General features: G+C 51.1%; 1 protein-coding gene across 2 annotated transcripts; it reads right to left on the bottom strand.

Moving 5' to 3' along the window:
* Positions 1-9910: 9910 nt before the first annotated feature.
* LOC142497023 (uncharacterized) lies at positions 9911-21442 on the bottom strand. 2 transcript variants are annotated; one of them, XM_075604242.1, is made up of 4 exons: positions 21289-21442; positions 15569-15634; positions 12123-12276; positions 9911-11097 (listed from the first exon to the last, which is right to left on the bottom strand). In XM_075604242.1, the coding sequence occupies exons 2-4, from the start codon at positions 15609-15611 to the stop codon at positions 10512-10514; spliced, it is 783 nt and encodes a 260-aa protein (XP_075460357.1). In that variant the 5' UTR covers positions 15612-15634; positions 21289-21442; the 3' UTR covers positions 9911-10511. The 2 variants fall into 2 exon arrangements, with proteins under 2 accessions (XP_075460357.1, XP_075460356.1); XM_075604241.1 differs by having other exon boundaries at positions 21209-21341.
* Positions 21443-23319: the final 1877 nt, after the last annotated feature.

Genomic DNA, 23319 nt, shown 5'->3' with positions numbered 1-23319 from the left:
GTTTATTCGCAAGAGCAACAGAACAGAAGCATTCAAACGTACACAAAACACACACAAGTAACCACTTTGTGACCCACCTCCAGCCTGGGAGGGGATTGGGTTTCTCCCCGCAGAGTAGGTGGTGCCAGGCGTAGCCGCAATAGTCTCTCTGTTTCCGGGTCGGGGAAACAGTCCGTTATGGGGTACAGCAATGTCTTGGGGGCCGCTTGGAGAGCGGGCGCACAATGGATAAAAACAGTCCTTGTCCTTGGTGCGATTACCGGTAGAGGCTATCCCGCTAGTCCGGGGACCGACCTCCACTGGTTAGCGGTGCAAGGGTTAAAGAACAGCTCTCTGTGGCAGCAGAAGCCGATGTTTGGAGGAATTCTTCAAAAAGACGTTGGTAGCTTTGGCTTGGTTTCTTGGCTCAGGACGCACCAGAGCGTATGGAACCGGGCCCCTCACACAGACAGGGGTTTATTTCCGCTAGTCCACTCAGAGTCCTGCTGTAAGCTGGACCCAGGAACTTAGTCTCCCGCAAGAGACTCCCAGTACACCCCGCAAGGTATACAGATACAGCTCCCTCAAGAACTGGGTGCCGAAACAGACTCAGGCTGGGTTGTTCTAAGACACACACACACTAGTACAGGTTGAGGGTTTCAGTTATACCTCAAACTGCAGAGAGGTGCCAGACTGTCTGCACGCATCAAAGGGTTTTTCTGGCCTCTTTTGCTGAGTAAGGACCGAACTGTTGACACTTTATTCCCTTGGAGTGTGTAACAGGGCCAGCAAGTCTGGGGACACCTTGACAAGTGTTAGATGACACCCTTTGATGATCCTATATCTATACTTACTTATTGATCCAGAGGAAGGCAAACAAAAAAAACGAGTCATATCATCCAATGATATCTCATAAGGGGGAAATAAATTCCTTCCTGACTCCAAGAATTGTCAATCAGATTATTCCCTGGATCAACATCCTTCCCATGCATACTTATTTGGTATATCCCTGTATACCTTTCCTTTCTAAAAAGATGTCCTACCTTTTTGTTTTTAACAAATCTATTATATCTGTCATCACAGTCTCCATGGGTAATGAATCCCACACTGTAACTGCCCTTACTGTAAAGAACCCTTTCCTTTGTTGCTGATGAAATTTCATTTCCTCCAAACTAAAGGGATGCCCCTGAGTCCTTTGTACTGCCCTTGGGATGAATAGTTATTTCGAAAAGCTCCTTGTACTGTCCCTGAATATATCAGTATATAGTTATAATATCCCCTCTTAGATGCCTCTTTTTTAATGTAAATAAATCTAATTTATCTAGCCTCTTCTCATATGTTAGATTGTCCATCCCCTTTATTTATTTGGTGTCTCCACTCTGCACTCTCTATAGTTCCATAATGTCTTCTCTAAGGAGTGGTGCCCAAAATTGCACTCCATATTCAAGGTGGGATCTTACTAATGCTTTGTAAAGGGGCATAATTATGTTTACTTCCCTTCCATCCATTGTACATTTAATGCAAGATAAGATCTGATTGCCTTAGCAGCTACTGTTTGACTTTGGGCACTATTGCTAAGATTGCTGTCTACAAGCACTCTTAAATCCTTCTCCATCAAGGATTCCCCCAATTTTTCCCATTTAATTTGTAAGTCGCCTGTTTATTCTTGCATCCCAAATGCATAACCTTACATTTAGCTGTATTAAACCTCATTTGCCATTTACCTGTCCACGTTTTCAGTCCCTCCAAGTCCTTCTGGAGAGAAATTACATCCTGCTCTGATTCTTCTACCTTACACAATTTAGGACCTCACGCTATAAGCAGCGATAAGCCACTTATCGCCAGCTTATTGCCCAAAAAGCCTACAGCGATTCAGTAAACCCCAATAATCCGGCTACAAGAGGCAAAATCGCTGGGGGGTTTTGCAGAGAAAAAAAAATCGCTCTGATTCTTCTACCTTACACAATTTAGTATCATCAGCAAAGATGGAGACTTTGCTCTCGATGCCAACCTCCAGGTCATTAATAAACAAGTTAAAAAGCAGGGGTCCCAGTACCGATCCCTGAGGTACTCCATTCACGACTTTAGCCCAACCTGAAAAAGTTCCATTTATGACAACCCTCTGTTGTCTGTCCTTTAACCAGTTTTCAATCCAGGTGCATATATTTTCACTGAGTCCAATTTTCTTTATTTTGTACACCAACCTCTTGTGTAAAACCGTATCAAAAGCCTTTGCAAAATCTAAGTAGATCCCATCAACTGCATTACCCTGGTCTAAATTCCTGCTTACCTCCTCAAAGAACCAAATAAGGTTAGTTTGGCATGATCTGTCCTTCATAAATCCATGCTGACTATTATTAATAATTTTATTTTCCATTAGCTATTCCTGAATATTATCCTGTATTAAACCTTCAAGTAGTTTCCTCCGGCTTAATTAACTGCTTGATAGGTGTATATAGCAATCAGAGGTGATGGGCTAAAACCAAAAATAATAAAGTTTTAATACATCATAATAATAGTACACTCAAATATTTAAAATCGTTATATAGAATCCTCATAGTGGAGTCCTAAGAACCCTAGGTAAGTATGTGTAGTTTTGTTGTTCCTTAATCAAACGTATGGTGGTGGTTACCCTTTGCACCTGCCTTTCTAGGACTCTTTACATAGGTGAGCAATCTAATTCATCAGTTTATTTACTTTAATTTTATCAAGCTGCCTATGAATTTCTTCCTCAGTTAACCAACTGTTCATTAATATGGAGGTTGTGGCTTCCCCCTGCGGCACTGCAATTGAAATTGATTCTTCCCTGGTAAACACAGAGGCAAAGCATTTGTTTAATACCTCTTTCCCTTATCTCCAATAATCTGCCTGCCCATCTCACACTAACAGGATCCCCTCTCAGTGTGTCTGTCTCTGTAACAGGATCCCCCCCAGTATGTCTGACGCTGTAACAGGATCCCCTCAGTGTGCCTGTCTCTGTAACAGGATCCCCTCTCAGTGTGTCTGTCTCTGTAACAGGATCCCCCCCAGTATGTCTGACGCTGTAACAGGATCCCCTCAGTGTGCCTGTCTCTGTAACAGGATCCCCTCTCAGTGTGCCTGTCTCTGTAACAGGATCACCTCTCAGGGTGTCTGTCTCTGTAACAGGATCTCCTCTCAGCGCGTCTGTCTCTGTACCTGGATTACCTCTCAGTGTGTCTGTCTCTGTAACAGGATCCCCTCTCAGCGCGTCTGTCTCTGTACCTGGATCACCTCTCAGTGTGTCTGTCTCTGTAACAGGATCACCTCTCAGTGTGCCTGTCTCTGTAACAGGATCCCCTCTCAGTGTGTCTGTCTCTGTAACAGGATCCCCTCTCAGTGTGTCTGTCTCTGTAACAGGATCACCTCTCAGCGCGTCTGTCTCTGTACCTGGATTACCTCTCAGTGTGTCTGTCTCTGTAACAGGATCCCCTCTCAGCGCGTCTGTCTCTGTACCTGGATCACCTCTCAGTGTGTCTGTCTCTGTAACAGGATCACCTCTCAGTGCGTCTGTCTCTGTACCTGGATCACCTCTCAGTGCGTCTGTCTCTGTACCTGGATCCCCTCTCAATGTCTCTGTCTTAGGTGAGTATCTCTGTAACTGAATCACCCTCTCAGTGCATCAGTCGCTCTGTAACTGGATCTCCACTCAGTGTCTGTCTCTCGGTAACAGGATCAACTCAGTATGTCTGTCTCTCGGTAACAGGATCCACTCAGTATGTCTGTCTCTCGGTAACAGGATCCCCTCTCACTGTCTGTCTCTGTAACGAGATCCCCTCAGTGTGATACAGTGTGTGTAAATACCACTAGGAACAGTGTGATACAGTGTGTGTGAATACCTCTAGGAACAGTGTGCTACAGTGTGTCTGAAAAACACCTCTAGGAACAGTGTGATACAGTGTGTCTGAAAAACACCTCTAGGAACAGTGTGATACAGTGTGTGTGAACACCTCTAGGAACAGTGTGCTACAGTTAGGGTGACCAGATTTTCAATATGAAAAACCGGGACACAATAAAAAATTATTTATAAAACAAATTACATCACGTGACGCACCCCGTTGCCATGACGAGACACTAACGTCAGGCGGTGACATGTTGCCATGACAATGTGGCATCACGTGATGCCTCGGCACCATAATGCGTCCCGTTGGTGGGGGCTGCAGTGTGTGTCTGTGTGTATAGGAGGTGGGCCCTGCAGTGTGTGTGTGTGTGTGTGTATAAATAATGGAGACATTAATTAAAATTAAAATAATTAACAAATTAAAATTAAATAAATTATTCATTGACAAATTCAAATTAAATAAAAAAATTTAGGCATTAATTAAAATTAAGACTTTTAAAAATGTGACCTTCCTGACCTTACACTTTGCAAAATAGGGTCTCTTGCTCTCCTCGTGGCAGTCAGTGACATCACTGCCATGCAGGGCCGCAGACAGCTTTCCTGGACCCAGGAAGAACGTTTTCACTGGGGCCCTCTACCCACGTTTCGGCGGCCTTGCGAGAACCCCCCCTTCTCACACACCTCCTCACTCTCACCCCACCTCACACTCCCCAGTCACCCATTCCTCCCCCCCCTCTCACCCATTCCCCCCCCCCCCTCTCACCCATTCCTCCCCCCCTCTCTCTTACACCCCCACCCCCATGTATTTTTCTCCCCTCCACACACTCAACCTCCCTCCCCAATATACGTGCAAACACAGTGACACACACACACACAGCTCCCCCCTCATACTTCCCCCTCCTCTCCTCATAACTGCCCCCTCATACTTCCCCCTCTCCTTATACCTCCCCCTCTCCTTATACCTCCCCCTCTTCTCCTCCCCTCATACCTCCCCATATACCTCCTCTCCTCATACCTCTCCCTCACCATCCTTTCCCCCTCCTTATATCTCCCCTCCTCATATTTCCCCATCCCTCATCATACCTTCCCCATCCCTCCTCATACCTGCCCCATCCCTCCCCATCCCTGCCCTATCCCTACTCATTCCTGCCCCTCGGCTCCTCATATCTCCCCCTCCTCATACCTTCCCCTTCCCCTCCCCCTCCCCCTCCCCATACCTTCCCCTCCCCCTCCTCATACCTTCCCCTCCCCCTCCCCATACCTTCCCCTCCCCCTCCCCATACCTTCCCCTCCTCATACCTTCCCCTCCCCATACCTTCCCCCTCCTCATACCTTCCCCTCCCCCTCCCCCTCCTCATACCTTCCCCCCCTCCTCATACCTTCCCCTCCCCCTCCTCATACCTTCCCCTCCCCCCTCCTACCTTCCCCTCCCCCTCCGTATACCTTCCCCTCCCCCTCCTACTTTCCCCTCCCCCTCCTACCTTCCCCTCCCCCATACCTTCCCCATCCCTCCTCATACCTTCCCCATCCCTCCTCATACCTTCCCCATCCCTCCTCGTACCTTCCCCATCCCTCCTCGTACCTTCCCCATCCCTCCTCGTACCTTCCCCATCCCTCCTCGTACCTTCCCCATCCCTCCTCATACCTTCCCCATCCCTCCTCGTACCTTCCCCATCCCTCCTCGTACCTTCCCCATTCCTCCTCGTACCTTCCCCATCCCTCCTCGTACCTTCCCCATCCCTCCTCATACCTTCCACTCCCCTCCTCATACCTTCCCCATCCCTCCTCATACCTTCCCCATCCCACCTCGTACCTTCCCCATCCCTCCTCATACCTTCCCCATCCCTCCTCATACCTTCCCCTCCCCTCCTCATACCTTCCACACCCCTCCTCATACCTTCCCCATCCCTCCTCATACCTTCCCCATCCCTCCTCATACCTTCCCCATCCCTCCTCATACCTTCCCCATCCCTCCTCATACCTTCCCCTCCCCTCCTCATACCTTCCCCTCCCATCCTCATACCTTCCCCTCCCCTCCTCATACCTTCCCCTCCCCTCCTCATACCTTCCCCATCCCTCCTCATACCTTCCCCTCCCCTCCTCATACCTTCCACATCCCTCCTCATACCTTCCCCATCCCTCCTCATACTGTCCCCACCCCTCCTCATACCTTCCCCATCCCTCCTCGTACCTTCCCCATCCCTCCTCGTACCTTCCACATCCCTCCTCATACCTACCCCATCCCTCCTCATACCTTCCCCTCCCCCCTCCTACCTTCCCCTCCCCCCTCCTACCTTCCCCTCCCCCATACCTTCCCCATCCCTCCTCATACCTTCCCCATCCCTCCTCATACCTTCCCCATCCCTCCTCATACCTTCCCCATCCCTCCTCGTACCTTCCCCATCCCTCCTCATACCTTCCACACCCCTCCTCATACCTGCCCCATCCCTCCTCATACCTGCCCCACCCCTCCTCATACCTTCCCCATCCCTCCTCATACCTTCCCCTCCCCTCCTCATACCTTCCCCATCCCTCCTCATACCTTCCCCATACCTTCCCCATACCTTCCCCATACCTTCCCCATCCCTCCTCATACCTTCCCCATCCCTCCTCATACCTTCCCCTCCCCTCCCCTCCTCATACCTTCCCCATCCCTCCTCATACCTTCCACACCCCTCCTCATACCTTCCCCATCCCTCCTCATACCTTCCCCATCCCTCCTCATACCTTCCCCATCCCTCCTCATACCTTCCCCTCCCCTCCTCATACCTTCCCCTCCCCTCCTCATACCTTCCCCATCCCTCCTCATACCTTCCCCATACCTTCCCCATACCTTCCCCATCCCTCCTCATACCTTCCCCATCCCTCCTCATACCTTCCCCATCCCTCCTCATACCTTCCCCTCCCCTCCTCATACCTTCCCCATCCCTCCTCATACCTTCCCCATACCTTCCCCATACCTTCCCCATCCCTCCTCACACCTTCCCCATCCCTCCTCATACCTTCCCCATACCTTCCCCATCCCTCCTCATACCTTCCCCATCCCTCCTCATACCTTCCCCTCCCCTCCTCATACCTTCCACACCCCTCCTCATACCTTCCCCATCCCTTCTCATACTGTCCCCACCCCTCCTCATACCTTCCCCATCCCTCCTCATACCTTCCCCATCCCTCCTCATACCTTCCCCATCCCTCCTCATACCTTCCCCGTCCCTTCCCCTGCCCTCCTCATACCTTCCCCATCCCTCCCCATACCTTCCCCTCAGCTCCTCATATCTCCCCCTCCTCATACCTTCCCCTCAGCTCCTCATATCTCCCCCTCCTCATACCTTCCCCTCAGCTCCTCCTATGACACACACACAGACAGACAGACAGGACACACACACACACAGATAGGACAGGATACAGACAGGACAGGATACAGACAGGACACACACACACAGACAGGACACACACACACAGAGACAGGACACACACAGACACACAGAGACAGGACACACACAGATAGGACACACACACACACAGACAGGACACACACAGACACACACCTACCTTTCTCTCTCACTGAGAAGCAGCTCACTCCATCCGCCCCGGTACTAAGCCCTGCCCCCGAGATCCTCTGACCTCCAACCAATCCCCTGCTTCTACTCTCTAAGCCCAGCCCCCCGGCATTCTAACAGGAAAAAAATACTACCTGGCTGCCGCATCTTCCTCCTCGGCGCCGCCGCTCGCTCTCCCCGCGCACCCCTGCGCACTGTTGCCGACACCCCCGCGCATTAGGGAGGAAAACGGGACATTCCCGGGACGGACGGTCAACCGGGACAGCCCAGCAAAAACCGGGACTGTCCCGGCAAAAACGGGACGAATGGTCACCCTAGCTACAGTGTGTTTGAATATCTCAAGGAACAGTGGGCCAGTGTGTCTGAATACCTCTAGGAACAGTGTAATACAGTGTGTGTAAATACCTCTAGAAACTGTGTGTGAATACCTCCAGGAACAATGTGCTACAGTGTGTCTGAATACCTCTAGGAACAGTGTGATAGAAGTGTGTGTAAATACCTCTAGGAACAGTGTGATACAGTGTGTGAATATCTCTAGGAACAGTGTGATACAGTGTGTGTGAATACCTCTAGGAACAGTGTGATACAGTGTGTGTGAATACCTCTAGGAACAGTGTGATGCAGTGTGTGAATACCTCTAGGAACAGTGTGTGAAAACCTCTAGGAACAATGTGGCACAGAGTGTCTGAGCAACACCTCGAGGAACAGTGTGAAACAGTGTGTGAATACCTCTAGGAACAGTGTGACACAGTATGTCTGAGCAACCCCTCTAGGAACTGTGTGATACAGTGTGTGTGACACAAGAAGCGAGGACACGAGGAACGAGGACACGAGGAGCGAAGACACGTGGACACGAGGAGATACGAGGAGTGAGGACATGAGGAGCAAGGACACAGACACGAGGAGCAAGGACGCGAGGAGCGAGGACACATGGAGCCGAAGAGCGAGGGCGCAAGGACATGAGGAGCGAGGGCACGAGGAGCGAGGACACATGGTGCCGAAGAGCGAGGGCGCAAGGACATGAGGAGCGAGGGCACGAGGAGCGAGGACACATGGTGCCGAAGAGCGAGGGCGCAAGGACATGAGGAGCGAGGGCACGAGGACATGAGGAGCGAGGGCACGAGGAGCGAGGACACGAGGAGCGAGGACACGAGGAGCGAGGACACGAGGAGCGAGGACACGAGGAGCGAGGACACATGGAGCCGAAGAGCGAGGGCGCAAGGACATGAGGAGCGAGGGCACGAGGAGCGAGGACACGAGGAGCGAGGACACATGGAGCCGAAGAGCGAGGGCACAAGGACATGAGGAGCGAGGGCACGAGGAGCGAGGACACGAGGAGCGATTGCACGAGGAGCGAGGACACGAGGAGCGATTGCACGAGGAGCGAGGACACGAGGAGCGATTGCACGAGGAGCGAGGACACGAGGAGCGATTGCACGAGGAGCGAGGACACGAGGAGCGATTGCACGAGGAGCGAGGACACGAGGAGCGATTGCACGAGGAGCGAGGACACGAGGAGCGATTGCACGAGGAGCGAGGACACATGGAGCCGAGGAGCGAGGACACGAGGAGCGAGGACACGAGGACGCGAGGACACATGGAGCCTAGGAGCGAGGGCGCAAGGACATGAGGAGCGAGGACACGAGCGATTGCACGAGGAGCTGAAGAGCGAGGGTGCAAGGACATGAGGAGCGAGGGCACGAGGAGCAAGGACACATGGAGCCGAAGAGCGAGGGTGCAAGGACATGAGGAGCGATTGCACGAGGAGCGAGGACACATGGAGCCGAGGAGCGAGGTCACGAGGAGCGAGGACACGAGGAGAGAGGACGCGAGGAGCGAGGACACATGGAGCCGAGGAGCGAGGGCGCAAGGACATGAGGAGCGAGGGCACGAGGAGCGAGGACACGAGGAGCGATTGCACGAGGATCGAGGACACAAGGAGCGAGGACACGAGGAGCGAGGACACGAGGAGCGAGGACACGAGGAGCGAGGACACGTGGAGCCGAGGAGCGAGGACACATGGAGCCGAGGAGCGAGGACATGAGGAGCAAGGGCACGAGGAGCGAGGACACATGGAGCCGAGGAGCGAGGACACGAGGAGCGAGGACACGAGGAGCGAGGACACATGGAGCCAAGGAGCGAGGACACGAGGAGCGAGGACATATGGAGCCGAGGAGCGAGAGCGCGAGGACACGAGGAGCGTGGACACAAGGAACGAGGAAACATGGAGCCGAGGAACGAGGAGCGATGACGCGAGGAGCGATGACGAGAGGAGTGATGACGCGAGGAGTGATGACACGAGGAGCGAGGACACAGAGCCGAGGAGCGAGGGCGCGAGGACACGAGGAGCGAGGACACGAGGGGCGAGGACACGAGGAGCGAGGACACGAGGAGCGAGGACACATAGAGCCGAGGAGTGAGGAGCGAGGGTGCGAGGACACGAGTCCATCTCAGTCTGGGGACATTATTGTGCTTTAGTTTGAAATTTAATAATCCCAAAAACAAAACCAAGTAATTTAACAATGGATTTTATTTTCAAACCGAAGCAATGCACAGTGAGATGGGCGAGAGGGCGAGGAGCACTCCTCATGTGACAGGGAGATGGGTGAGAGGGTGTGGGCCGCTCCTCATGTGACACAGTGACATGGGCGAGAGGGCGAAAGGGCGAGGAGCACTCCTCATGTGACAGGGAGATGGGTGAGAGGGTGTGTGCCGCTCCTCATGTGACACAGTGAGATGGGCGAGAGGGTGTGGGCCGCTCCTCATGTGACACAGTGAGATGGGCGAGGAGTGCTCCTCAGGGTGTACTCTGTAAACAATAACCAGAGCTATTATTATTATTTGCTTCCCTGGAGAGGGGAGGTGGAACCCAGTAAGGCCCGGAGGTGCTAGCAGCATGTTAGTACGTTTCATGGTAGTACGTTCCATGGTAGTACGTTCCATGTTAGCATGTTCCATGGTAGTACGTTCCATGTTAGCATGTTCCATGTTAGTATGTTCCATGTTAGCATGTTCCATGTTAGTGTGGTCCTGGGTACGGCAGCGGTTAGAGTGGTGGGGAGAGATACATGGGGAGATGTCTTCATACAGTCCCTGGTAGGAAGGGGCCAGATTTAGGCAGCCTGGCCCAGTTTAGCCCGCACAGCGTCCAGCAGTTTGGACAGCTTTGCTTTAGCTTCTTCTGCATGGGGCAGCAGACGGTCCTTTATGTTCTGGACCAGAGGTCCAAATCTCTCGCGCAGGACCTCAATGTGCTGGGACACCTGGGCTCTGTACTCCTCTGTTCTGGGTCCAGCATTGGCTCTGAGCTCTTCCAGCTTCTGGACCAACTTCTGCCGGATCTCTTCACTGTAAGGGGACATGCTGGAGCGCAGGGAGTCCATTTCAGTGCGCATTTTGTCCCTTATCTCCTCAGCGATTGGAAGCAGCCTCTTGGAAAAGGCGTCCAGGTTCTCCTTGGTCTGTTTCTGCAGCTCGGTTCCGAGTGGGGCCAGTTTTTCCTGATAAGCCTTCACCTCCTCAGACCAGCGCTTCTGGAAACCTTCCAGGATGGGACGGATCTTCTCTTTGACCAGAGGGAGGTCCTTGGCTAGCTCCTTGGCCACCTGCTCCCTAATGTTCTGTACGTAGGGGTCCAACTGCTTCTTCAGGTTCAAGGCGTTGGTGCTTAGGGAGTCAAACCTCTCTGTGATCTTCAGGCTGGGATAGGAGGAGATAGAGACATCATACAATGGTCACGTGTGATGGTCAAGAGGTCACTAATGGGAGATTCTGTGTCATTGTATGGACAGGAGGAAGTGACTAGGTTGTTTCCTCACGCTGTCACCCTGCGGTGGGAGGGACAGTCTCTATTGGCCATAGCTCCCTTGTGTCTGAATCACCCTGCGATGGGAGGAACAAACCCTATGGACCATAGCTCCCATGTGTCTGTATCACCCTGCGGTGGGAGGGACAGACTCTATGGGCCATAGGTCCATTCTATCGTTGACACTTTGTAACCCTACAGTGGGAAGGGCAGACTACATTACCCATAGCTGCCTTGTGTCTGTGTCTGTGAGACCCTGCAGTGGAGGGGCAGCTCCCTTGTGCCTGTGTCACCCTGCGGTGGGAGGGACAAGTCCCCGGTGTGACCCAGCGGTGGGAGGGGCAACTCCCTTGTGTTACCCTGCGCTGGGAGGGGCAGCTCCCTCGTGTTTGTGTGACCCTGTTGTGGAGGGGTAGCTCCCCTGTGTGACCCTGCGGTGGGAGGGACAGCTCCCTTGTGTCACCCTGCAGTGGGAGGGGCAGCTCCTCTGTGTGACCTTGCGGTGGGAGGGACAGCTCCCCTGTGTCACCCTGCGGTGGGAGGGGCAGCTCCCTTGTGTGACCCTGCGGTGGGAGGGACAGCTCCCCTGTGTCACCTTGCAGTGGGAGGGGCAGCTCCTCTATGACACCCTGCGGTGGGAGGGACAGCTCCCCTGTGTCACCCTGCAGTGGGAGGGGCAGCTCCCTTGTGTGACCCTGCGGTGGGAGGGACAGCTCCCCTGTGTCACCCTGCGGTGGGATGGGGGGGGACAGCTCCCTTTTGGGAGGGGTAGCTCCCCTGTGTCACCCTGCAGTGGGATGGGCAGCTCCCCTGTGTCACCCTGCAGTGGGAGGGGCAGCTCCCCTGTGTCACCCTGCAGTGGGAGGGGCAGCTCCCCTGTGTCACCCTGCAGTGGGAGGGGCATGGTACGGTCTCTCACTCGAGCTGTTTGCCGATGTCGGATGACTCCACTTGGCTTGCGGCTTCTCGCCCAACATCGCGCAGTTTGTTCAGGTAACTCTCTATCACCTCCCGGGCGTGCTGGGCGGGCGACTGGGGCTCATCCTGCTGCCAGTAGTATCGCGCCTGGGTCCCTGCAAGGGGGCGAGAGACAGGTGTGTGTTGTAGTGAGAAATAGCCGTGCATATTACAGTGAGAGATAGCCTTGCGTGTAATAGTGAGAGATAGACGTGCGTGTTACAGTGAGAGATAGCCGTGCGTTACAGTGAGAGATAGCTGTGCGTGTTACAGTGAGAGATAGCCGTGCGTGTTACAGTGACAGATAGCTCTGCGTGTTATAGTGAGAGATAGCTGTGCATGTTACAGTGAGAGATAGCTGTGCGTGTTACAGTGAGAGATAGCCATGCGTGTTACAGTGAGAGATAGCCGTGCGTGTTACAGTGACAGATAGCTGTGCGTGTTACAGTGACAGATAGCTGTGCGTGTTACAGTGACAGATAGCTGTGCGTGTTACAGTGACAGATAGCTGTGCGTGTTACAGTGAGAGATAGCTGTTCGTGTTACAGTGAGAGAGAGCTGTGCATGTTACAGTGAGAGATAGCTGTGCGTGTTATAGTGAGAGATAGCTGTGCATGTAATAGTGAGAGATAGCTGTGCGTGTTATAGTGAGAGATAGCAGTGCGTGTTACAGTGAGAGATAGCTGTGCGTGTTATAGTGAGAGATAGCTGTGCGTGTTACAGTGAGAGATAGCTGTGCGTGTTATAGTGAGAGCTAGCTGTGCGTGTTACAGTGAGAGATAGCCGTGCGTGCTACAGTGAGAGATAGCCGTGCGTGTTACAGTGAGAGATAGCCGTGCGTGTTACAGTGAGAGATAGCTGTGCGTGTTACAGTGAGAGATAGCCGTGCGTGTTACAGTGAGGGATAGCTGTGCATGTTACAGTGACAGATAGCTGTGCGTGTTATAGTGAGAGATAGCTGTGCGTGTTACAGTGAGAGATAGCAGTGCGTGTTATAGTGAGAGATAGCAGTGCGTGTTACAGTGAGAGATAGCTGTGCGTGTTATAGTGAGAGCTAGCTGTGCGTGTTACAGTGAGAGATAGCTGTGTGTGTTATAGTGAGAGATAGCTGTGCGTGTTACAGTGAGAGATAGCTGTGTGTGTTATAGTGAGAGATAGCCGTGCGTGCTACAGTGAGAGATAGCCGTGCGTGTTACAGTGAGAGATAGCCGTGCGTGTTACAGTGAGAGATAGCTGTGCGTGTTACAGTGAGGGATAGCGGTGCGTGTTACAGTTAGGGATAGCTGTGCGTGTTAAAGTGACAGATAGCTGTGCGTGTTATAGTGCGAGATAGCTGTGCGTGTTATAGTGAGAGATAGCTGTGCGTGTTACAGTGAGAGATAGCCGTGCGTGTTACAGTGAGAGATAGCTGTGTGTGTTATAGTGAGAGAGAGCTGTGCGTGTTACAGTGAGAGAGAGCTGTGTGTGTTATAGTGACAGATAGCTGTGCGTGTTACAGTGAGAGATAGCTGTGTGTGTTATAGTGCGAGATAGATGTGCGTGTTATAGTGAGAGATAGCTGTGCGTGTTACAGTGAGAGATAGCTGTGCGTGTTATAGTGAGAGATAGATGTGCGTGTTATAGTGAGAGAGAGCTGTGCGTGTTACAGTGAGAGATAGCTGTGCGTGTTACAGTAAGAGATAGCTGTGTGTGTTATAGTGAGAGATAGCTGTGCGTGTTACAGTGAGAGATAGCTGTGTGTGTTATAGTGAGAGAGAGCTGTGCGTGTTACAGTGAGAGAGAGCTGTGCGTGTTACAGTGAGAGATAGCTGTGCATGTTACAGTGAGAGATAGCTGTGTGTGGTATAGTGAGAGAGAGCTGTGCGTGTTACAGTGAGAGAGAGCTGTGCGTGTTATAGTGAGAGATAGATGTGCGTGTTATAGTGAGAGAGAGCTGTGCGTGTTACAGTGAGAGATAGCTGTGCGTGTTATAGTGAGAGATAGCTGTGCGTGTTACAGTGAGAGATAGCTGTGCGTGTTATAGTGAGAGCTAGCTGTGCGTGTTACAGTGAGAGATAGCCGTGCGTGCTACAGTGAGAGATAGCCGTGCGTGTTACAGTGAGAGATAGCCGTGCGTGTTACAGTGAGAGATAGCTGTGCGTGTTACAGTGAGAGATAGCCGTGCGTGTTACAGTGAGGGATAGCTGTGCATGTTACAGTGACAGATAGCTGTGCGTGTTATAGTGAGAGATAGCTGTGCGTGTTACAGTGAGAGATAGCAGTGCGTGTTATAGTGAGAGATAGCAGTGCGTGTTATAGTGAGAGCTAGCTGTGCGTGTTACAGTGAGAGATAGCTGTGTGTGTTATAGTGAGAGATAGCTGTGCGTGTTACAGTGAGAGATAGCTGTGTGTGTTATAGTGAGAGATAGCCGTGCGTGCTACAGTGAGAGATAGCCGTGCGTGTTACAGTGAGAGATAGCCGTGCGTGTTACAGTGAGAGATAGCTGTGCGTGTTACAGTGAGGGATAGCGGTGCGTGTTACAGTTAGGGATAGCTGTGCGTGTTACAGTGACAGATAGCTGTGCGTGTTATAGTGCGAGATAGCTGTGCGTGTTATAGTGAGAGATAGCTGTGCGTGTTACAGTGAGAGATAGCCGTGCGTGTTACAGTGAGAGATAGCTGTGTGTGTTATAGTGAGAGAGAGCTGTGCGTGTTACAGTGAGAGAGAGCTGTGTGTGTTATAGTGACAGATAGCTGTGCGTGTTACAGTGAGAGATAGCTGTGTGTGTTATAGTGCGAGATAGATGTGCGTGTTATAGTGAGAGATAGCTGTGCGTGTTACAGTGAGAGATAGCTGTGCGTGTTATAGTGAGAGATAGATGTGCGTGTTATAGTGAGAGAGAGCTGTGCGTGTTACAGTGAGAGATAGCTGTGCGTGTTACAGTGAGAGATAGCTGTGTGTGTTATAGTGAGAGATAGCTGTGCATGTTACAGTGAGAGATAGCTGTGTGTGGTATAGTGAGAGAGAGCTGTGCGTGTTACAGTGAGAGAGAGCTGTGCGTGTTATAGTGAGAGATAGATGTGCGTGTTATAGTGAGAGAGAGCTGTGCGTGTTACAGTGAGAGATAGCTGTGCGTGTTACAGTGAGAGATAGCTGTGTGTGCTATAGTGAGAGATAGCTGTGCGTGTTACAGTGAGAGATAGCTGTGTGTGTTATAGTGAGAGAGAGCTGTGCGTGTTACAGTGAGAGAGAGCTGTGCGTGTTACAGTGAGAGATAGCTGTGCATGTTACAGTGAGAGATAGCTGTGTGTGTTATAGTGAGAGAGAGCTGTGCGTGTTACAGTGAGATAGAGCTGTGCATGTTACAGTGAGAGAGAGCTGTGTGTGTTATAGTGAGAGAGAGCTGTGTGTGTTATAGTGAGATTTACCTGTGAGGAACAGCAGTGCGAAGGTTAAGACGAGGCTTTTCATGTTTGCAGACTGGGGTCCCCGACCTGTAACAGACACGCAGGGGAAGTCACGCAGGGGGAGTCACGCAGGGGGAGTCACGCAGGGGGAGTCACGCAGGGGGAGTCACGCAGAGGGAGTCACGCAGGGGGAGTCACGCAGGGGGAGTCACCCGCAGGGGAAGTCACGCAGGGGAAGTCACGCAGGGGGAGTCACGCAGGGGGAGTCACGCAGGGAGCGTCACGCAGGGGGAGTCACGCAGGGGGAGTCACGCAGGGGAAGTCACGCAGGGGGAGTCACGCAGGGGGAGTCACGCAGGGGGAGTCACGCAGGGGGAGTCACGCAGAGGGAGTCACGCAGGGGGAGTCACGCAGGGGAAGTCACGCAGGGGGAGTCACGCAGGGGGAGTCACGCAGGGAGCGTCACGCAGGGAGCGTCACGCAGGGGGAGTCACGCAGGGAGCGTCACGCAGGGGGAGTCACGCAGGGGGAGTCACACAGGGGGAGTCACGCAGGGGGAGTCACGCAGGGGGAGTCACGCAGGGAGCGTCACGCAGGGGGAGTCACGCAGAGGGAGTCACGCAGGGGGAGTCACGCAGGGGGAGTCACGCAGGGAGCGTCACGCAGGGGGAGTCACGCAGGGAGCTTCACGCAGGGGGTCACGCAGGGGGAGTGGGGGAGTCACGCAGGGGGAGTGGGGGCGTCACGCAGGGGGAGTCACGCAGGGAGCTTCACGCAGGGAGCGTCACGCAGGGAGCGTCACGCAGGGAGCGTCACGCAGGGAGCGTCACGCAGGGAGCGTCACGCAGGGAGCGTCACGCAGGGGAAGTCACGCAGGGGGAGTCACGCAGGGGGAGTCACGCAGGGAGCGTCACGCAGAGGGAGTCACGCAGGGGGAGTCACGCAGGGGGAGTCACGCAGGGAGAGTCACGCAGGGGGAGTCACGCAGGGGGAGTCACGCAGGGGGAGTCACGCAGGGGGAGTCACGCAGGGGGAGTCACGCAGGGGGAGTCACGCAGGGAGCGTCACGCAGGGGGAGTCACGCAGGGGGAGTCACGCAGGGAGCGTCACGCAGAGGGAGTCACGCAGGGGGAGTCACGCAGAGGGAGTCACGCAGGGGGAGTCACGCAGGGAGAGTCACGCAGGGGGAGTCACGCAGGGGGAGTCACGCAGGGGGAGTCACGCAGGGAGCGTCACGCAGGGAGCGTCACGCAGGGGGAGTCACGCAGGGGGAGTCACGCAGGGGGAGTCACGCAGGGGGAGTCACGCAGGGAGAGTCACGCAGGGGGAGTCACGCAGGGGGAGTCACGCAGGGGGAGTCACGCAGGGGGAGTCACGCAGGGAGCTTCACGCAGGGGGTCACGCAGGGGGAGTGGGGGAGTCACGCAGGGGGAGTGGGGGAGTCATGCAGGGGGAGTGGGGGAGTCACGCAGGGGGAGTGGGGGAGTCACGCAGGGGGAGTGGGGGAGTCACGCAGGGGGAGTCACGCAGGGAGCTTCACGCAGGGGGAGTCACGCAGGGGGAGTGGGGGAGTCACGCCGGGGGAGTGGGGGAGTCACGCAGGGGGAGTGGGGGCGTCACGCAGGGGGAGTCACGCAGGGGGAGTCACGCAGGGGGAGTCACGCAGGGGGAGTCACGCAGGGGGAGTCACGCAGGGGGAGTCACGCAGGGAGAGTCACGCAGGGGGAGTCACGCAGGGAGCATCACGCAGGGGGAGTCACGCAGGGGGAGTCACGCAGGGGGAGTCACGCAGGGGGAGTCACGCAGGGAGAGTCACGCAGGGGGAGTCACGCAGGGGGAGTCACGCAGGGGGAGTCACGCAGGGGGAGTCACGCAGGGGGAGTCACGCAGGGAGCTTCACGCAGGGGGTCACGCAGGGGGAGTGGGGGAGTCACGCAGGGGGAGTGGGGGAGTCACGCAGGGGGAGTGGGGGAGTCACGCAGGGGGAGTGGGGGAGTCACGCAGGGAGCTTCACGCAGGGGGAGTCACGCAGGGGGAGTGGGGGAGTCACGCCGGGGGAGTGGGGGAGTCACGCAGGGGGAGTGGGGGCGTCACGCCGGGGGTCTCGAGCTCACCCCTCCAGGCTCTTTAATCCAATTTTTTACCCAACAAGACTCAAGAAAACTACATTTGGGCGCAGCTTTTATTAACAAAACCATTATTAGTGTCAGCACCAATCCAGTGTCACTCACACCCGATACTCACACCTGTGTCACTCACACCCGATACTCACACCTGTGTCACTCACACCCGATACTCACACCTGTGTCACTCACACCCGATACTCACACCTGTGTCACTCACACCCGATACTCACACCTGTGTCACTCACACCCGATACTCACACCTGTGTCACTCACACCCGATACTCACACCTGTGTTACACCCACCCGATACTCACACCTGTGTTACTCACACCCGATACTCACACCTGTGTTACTCCCACCCGATACTCACACCTGTGTTACTCACACCCGATACTCACACCTGTGTCACTCACACCCGATACTCACACCTGTGTTACTCACACCCGATACTCACAAACATATACACCGCTGTATACATATACATATATACCCCGCTGTGTACACACACACACACTCACACACATATACCCCGCTGTATACACAAACATATACACCGCTGTATACATACACATATATACCCCGCTGTGTACACAATCACACATATACCCCGCTGTATACAAACACACATATATATACCCCGCTATATACACACACACATATACCCCACTGTGTACACACACACACATCCTGCTGTATACACACACACACATACCCCGCTGTGTACATACACATACAGTATGTACCCCGCTGTACATACACACACACATATACTCTGCTGTATGTACACACACATATACCCCGCTGTATATATACACACACATATACCACGCAGTACACACACATATATGCCCCACTGTATACACACACACATATATACCCCGCTGTATACACACACATATATACCCTGCTGTATACACACACACACACACACACACACACACATATACCACGCAGTACACACACATATATGCCCCACTGTATACACACACACATATATACCCCGCTGTATACACACACATATATACCCCGCTGTATACACACACATATATACCCCGCTGTATACACACACACATATGCCACGCAGTACACACACATATACCCCACTGTGTACACACACACATATACCCTACTGTGTACACACACATACCCCGCTGTGTACACACACACACATATACCCCGCTGAGTACATGAACATATGTACCCCGCTGTATATACACACACACACATATACCCTGCTGTATATACACACACATATACCCTGTTGTGTATATATACACATACACACATATACCCCGCTGTATACACACACACGTACCCCGCTGTATACACACACATATACCCCGCTGTGTACAAATACACACACATATACCCCGCTGTATACACACTCACATATACCCCGCTATATACACACTCACATATACCCCGCTATATACACACACATATACCCCGCTGTATACACACTCACATATACCCCGCTATATACACACACATATACCTCCGCTGTATACACACTCACATTCCCCGCTATATACACACACATATACCCCGCTGTATACACACTCACATATACCCCGCTATATACACACACATATACCTCCGCTGTGTACATACACATACTGTATGTACCCCGCTGTATATACACACACATACCGTATACCCCGCTGTATACACAAACACATACCCCGCTGTATATATACACACACACACACATGTACCCCGCTGTATATATATACACACACACACCCATATATATATATACCCGCTGTATACACATACACATATACCCCGCTGTATACACACACACATATACCCCGCTGTATACACATATATATATATATATATATATCCGGCTGTATACACACACGTAACCCACTGTATACACACACAAACATATATATACCCCGCTGTATATACACACACACATATACCCAGCTGTATACACACACACATACCCCGCTGTATACACACACACATATACCCCGCTGTATACACACACACATACCCCGCTGTATACACACACACACATATACCCCGCTGTATACCCACAAACATAGATACCCCGTTGTGTATACACACACATACCCCGCTGTATATACACACACACACACACACACCGCTGTATATACACACACACACACATACCCCGCTGTATACACACACACACACTCATACTCCGCTGTATACACCACCCCGCTGAATACACACACACACCCCGCTGTATACACACACACACACACTCCGCTGTATACACACATACACACACCGCTGTATACCCCCCCGCTGTATATACACACACACACACATATACCCCGCTGTATACCCACAGACACACACATACCAGGCTGTATACACACACACACATATACAGATGCAGAGGCCGTTATTCGAACATTTCACAGAGCCGTTTTCGTTTGATCTGCTGTATTTCACGCGGCATTCACGCCGCCAATCACACCAGACACCCGTGTTTATCGCGGTTGATTTGTTTGAATTTCCTGGATTCTGTTTCTTTGGGTGCAATTCTTTGCGTATCCGTGGCAGAAATGAATGAATTGTAATGTGTACATTACTGTGCTACTGTGTCATTTCAGGTGTTTAAAAATCAGAACACTAAAATGCCATGTTCTGCACTCACCTGCACTCGCGTCTAAAGGCGGTAAGGTTGGAAGAAATCACGCGCCATGACATGGGGATTCCGAGGTATAAAACGCGTGAAGTATTCGAATAACGGCCACTGCATCAGTACACATACCCGCTGTATATACACACACATACACCCCGCTGTATACACACACACATACCCCGCTGAATACACACACATATACCCCACTGTATATACACACACACTCCACTGTATACACACACATATACACATACCCTGCTGTATACACACACATACACGTACCCCGTTGTATACATCCCCCCGCTGTATACACACACATATACACATATACCCCACTGTATACACACACACATACCCCGCTGTATACACACACACATACCCCGCTGTATACACACACACACATATACCCCACTGTATACACATACACCCCCCTGTATACACACACACACATACACCCCACTGTATACACACACACACATACACCCCGCTGTATATACACACACATACCCCGCTATATACACACACACATATACAAATATCCCGCTGTATACACACACACATGTACCCCACGGTATACACTCACATACACACACACACATATACCCCGCTGTTAACACACACACCGCTGTATACACACACATATTATATCGCTGTATACACACACACACATACCCCGCTGTATATACACACACAAATACATATACCCCGCTGTATATACACACACACACACACATATACCCCGCTGTATATACACACACACACACACATATACCCCGCTGTATACACACACACATATACTCCGCTGTATACACACACACACATATACTCCGCTGTATACACACACACACACACATATACCCAGCTGTATACACACACACATATACCCCGCTGTATACACACACACGCATATACCTGTGTATATGCTCTGCAGTGGGTATTCTGGGTCCCCAAGGTTTCCGCCTCAGTCCCAGGGGAGAATGTCGGGCTCTTACCGTGCGGCTCCTGCGGCTCTGTGCTGCTCCTGCGGCTCTGCGCTGCTGTGTGCTGCTCTGCGCTGCTGTGTGCTGCTCTGTGCCCTGGCAGCGGTGGCTCCTTTATACCCCGCAGTACACACACACATGTTCCCCGCACAGCTGGGCTCTTATCAGCTGAGATAAGCAGGATCTGCTGAGCTGAAGAATCTGACGTGTGGAAGATGTGGTATAAAGGTCGGACGGTGACTCACACGCACAATGCTACTCTCACCCACAGAGCTTGCAATCTATCATTCACATGATATGAACCACAGATGCAAACACTGGGATCAACGTTCAACATCTCTGCTTACATTAAGCAGCCACGTGTAAAGGTATATAATGCACACAAATATAATATACAGCCACGTATAAAGGTACACAATGCACACATATATAATATACAGCCACGTGTAAAGGCGTATAATATACAGCCACGTGTAAAGGTATATAATGCACACGTATATAATATACAGCCACGTGTAAAGGTATATAATGCACACAAATATAATATACAGCCACGTATAAAGGTACACAATGCACACATATATAATATATAGCCACGTGTAAAGGCGTATAATATACAGCCACGTGTAAAGGTATATAATGCACACGTATATAATATACAGCCACGTGTAAAGTTATATAATACACACAAATATAATATACAGCCACGTATAAAGGTACACAATACACACATATATAATATACAGCCACGTGTAAAGGTATATAATATACAGCCACGTGTAAAGGTATATAATACACACGTATATAATATACAGCCACGTGTAAAGGTATATAATGCACACGTATATAATATATAGCCACGTGTAAAGGTATATAATACACACGTATATAATATACAGCCACGTGTAAAGATATATAATACACACGTATATAATATACAGACACGTGTAAAGGTATATAATACACGTATATAATATACAGCCACGTGTAAAGGTATATAATACACGTATATAATATACAGACACGTGTAAAGATATATAAATACACACGTATATAATATACAGACACGTGTAAAGGTATATAATACACACGTATATAATATACAGACACGTGTAAAGGTATATAATGCACACGTATATAATATACAGACACGTGTAAAGGTATATAATGCACACGTATATAATATACAGACACGTGTAAAGGTATATAACGCACACGTATATAATATACAGCCACGTGTAAAGGTATATAACGCACACGTATATAATATACAGCTACGTGTAAAGGTATATAACGCACACGTATATAATATACAGCCACGTGTACAGGTATATAATACACACGTATATAATATACAGACACGTGTAAAGGTATATAATACTGTACACACGTATATAATATACAGCCACGTGTAAAGGTATATAATGCACACGTATATAATATACAGACACGTGTAAAGGTATATAATGCACACGTATATAATATACAGACACGTGTGAAGGTATATAATACACACGTATATAATATACAGACACGTGTAAAGGTATATAATACACGTATATAATATACAGCCACGTGTAAAGGTATATAATACTGTACACACGTATATAATATACAGACACGTGTAAAGGTATATAATGCACACGTATATAATATACAGCCACGTGTAAAGGTATATAATGCACACGTATATAATATACAGCCACGTGTAAAGGTATATAACGCACACGTATATAATATACAGCCACGTGTAAAGGTATATAATGCACACGTATATAATATACAGCCACGTGTAAAGGTATATAACGCACACGTATATAATATACAGCCACGTGTAAAGGTATATAATGCACACGTATATAATATACAGCCACGTGTAAAGGTATATAACGCACACGTATATAATATACAGCCACGTGTAAAGGTATATAATGCACACGTATATAATATACAGCCACGTGTAAAGGTATATAACGCACACGTATATAATATACAGCCACGTGTAAAGGTATATAATGCACACGTATATAATATACAGCCACG

Source organism: Ascaphus truei, chromosome 6 (assembly GCF_040206685.1).
Source record: "Ascaphus truei isolate aAscTru1 chromosome 6, aAscTru1.hap1, whole genome shotgun sequence".
NCBI classification, from domain to species: Eukaryota; Metazoa; Chordata; class Amphibia; order Anura; family Ascaphidae; genus Ascaphus; species Ascaphus truei.
Note: the sequence above shows the minus strand (reverse complement) of the source record. Positions and strands in the feature narration are given on the sequence as shown.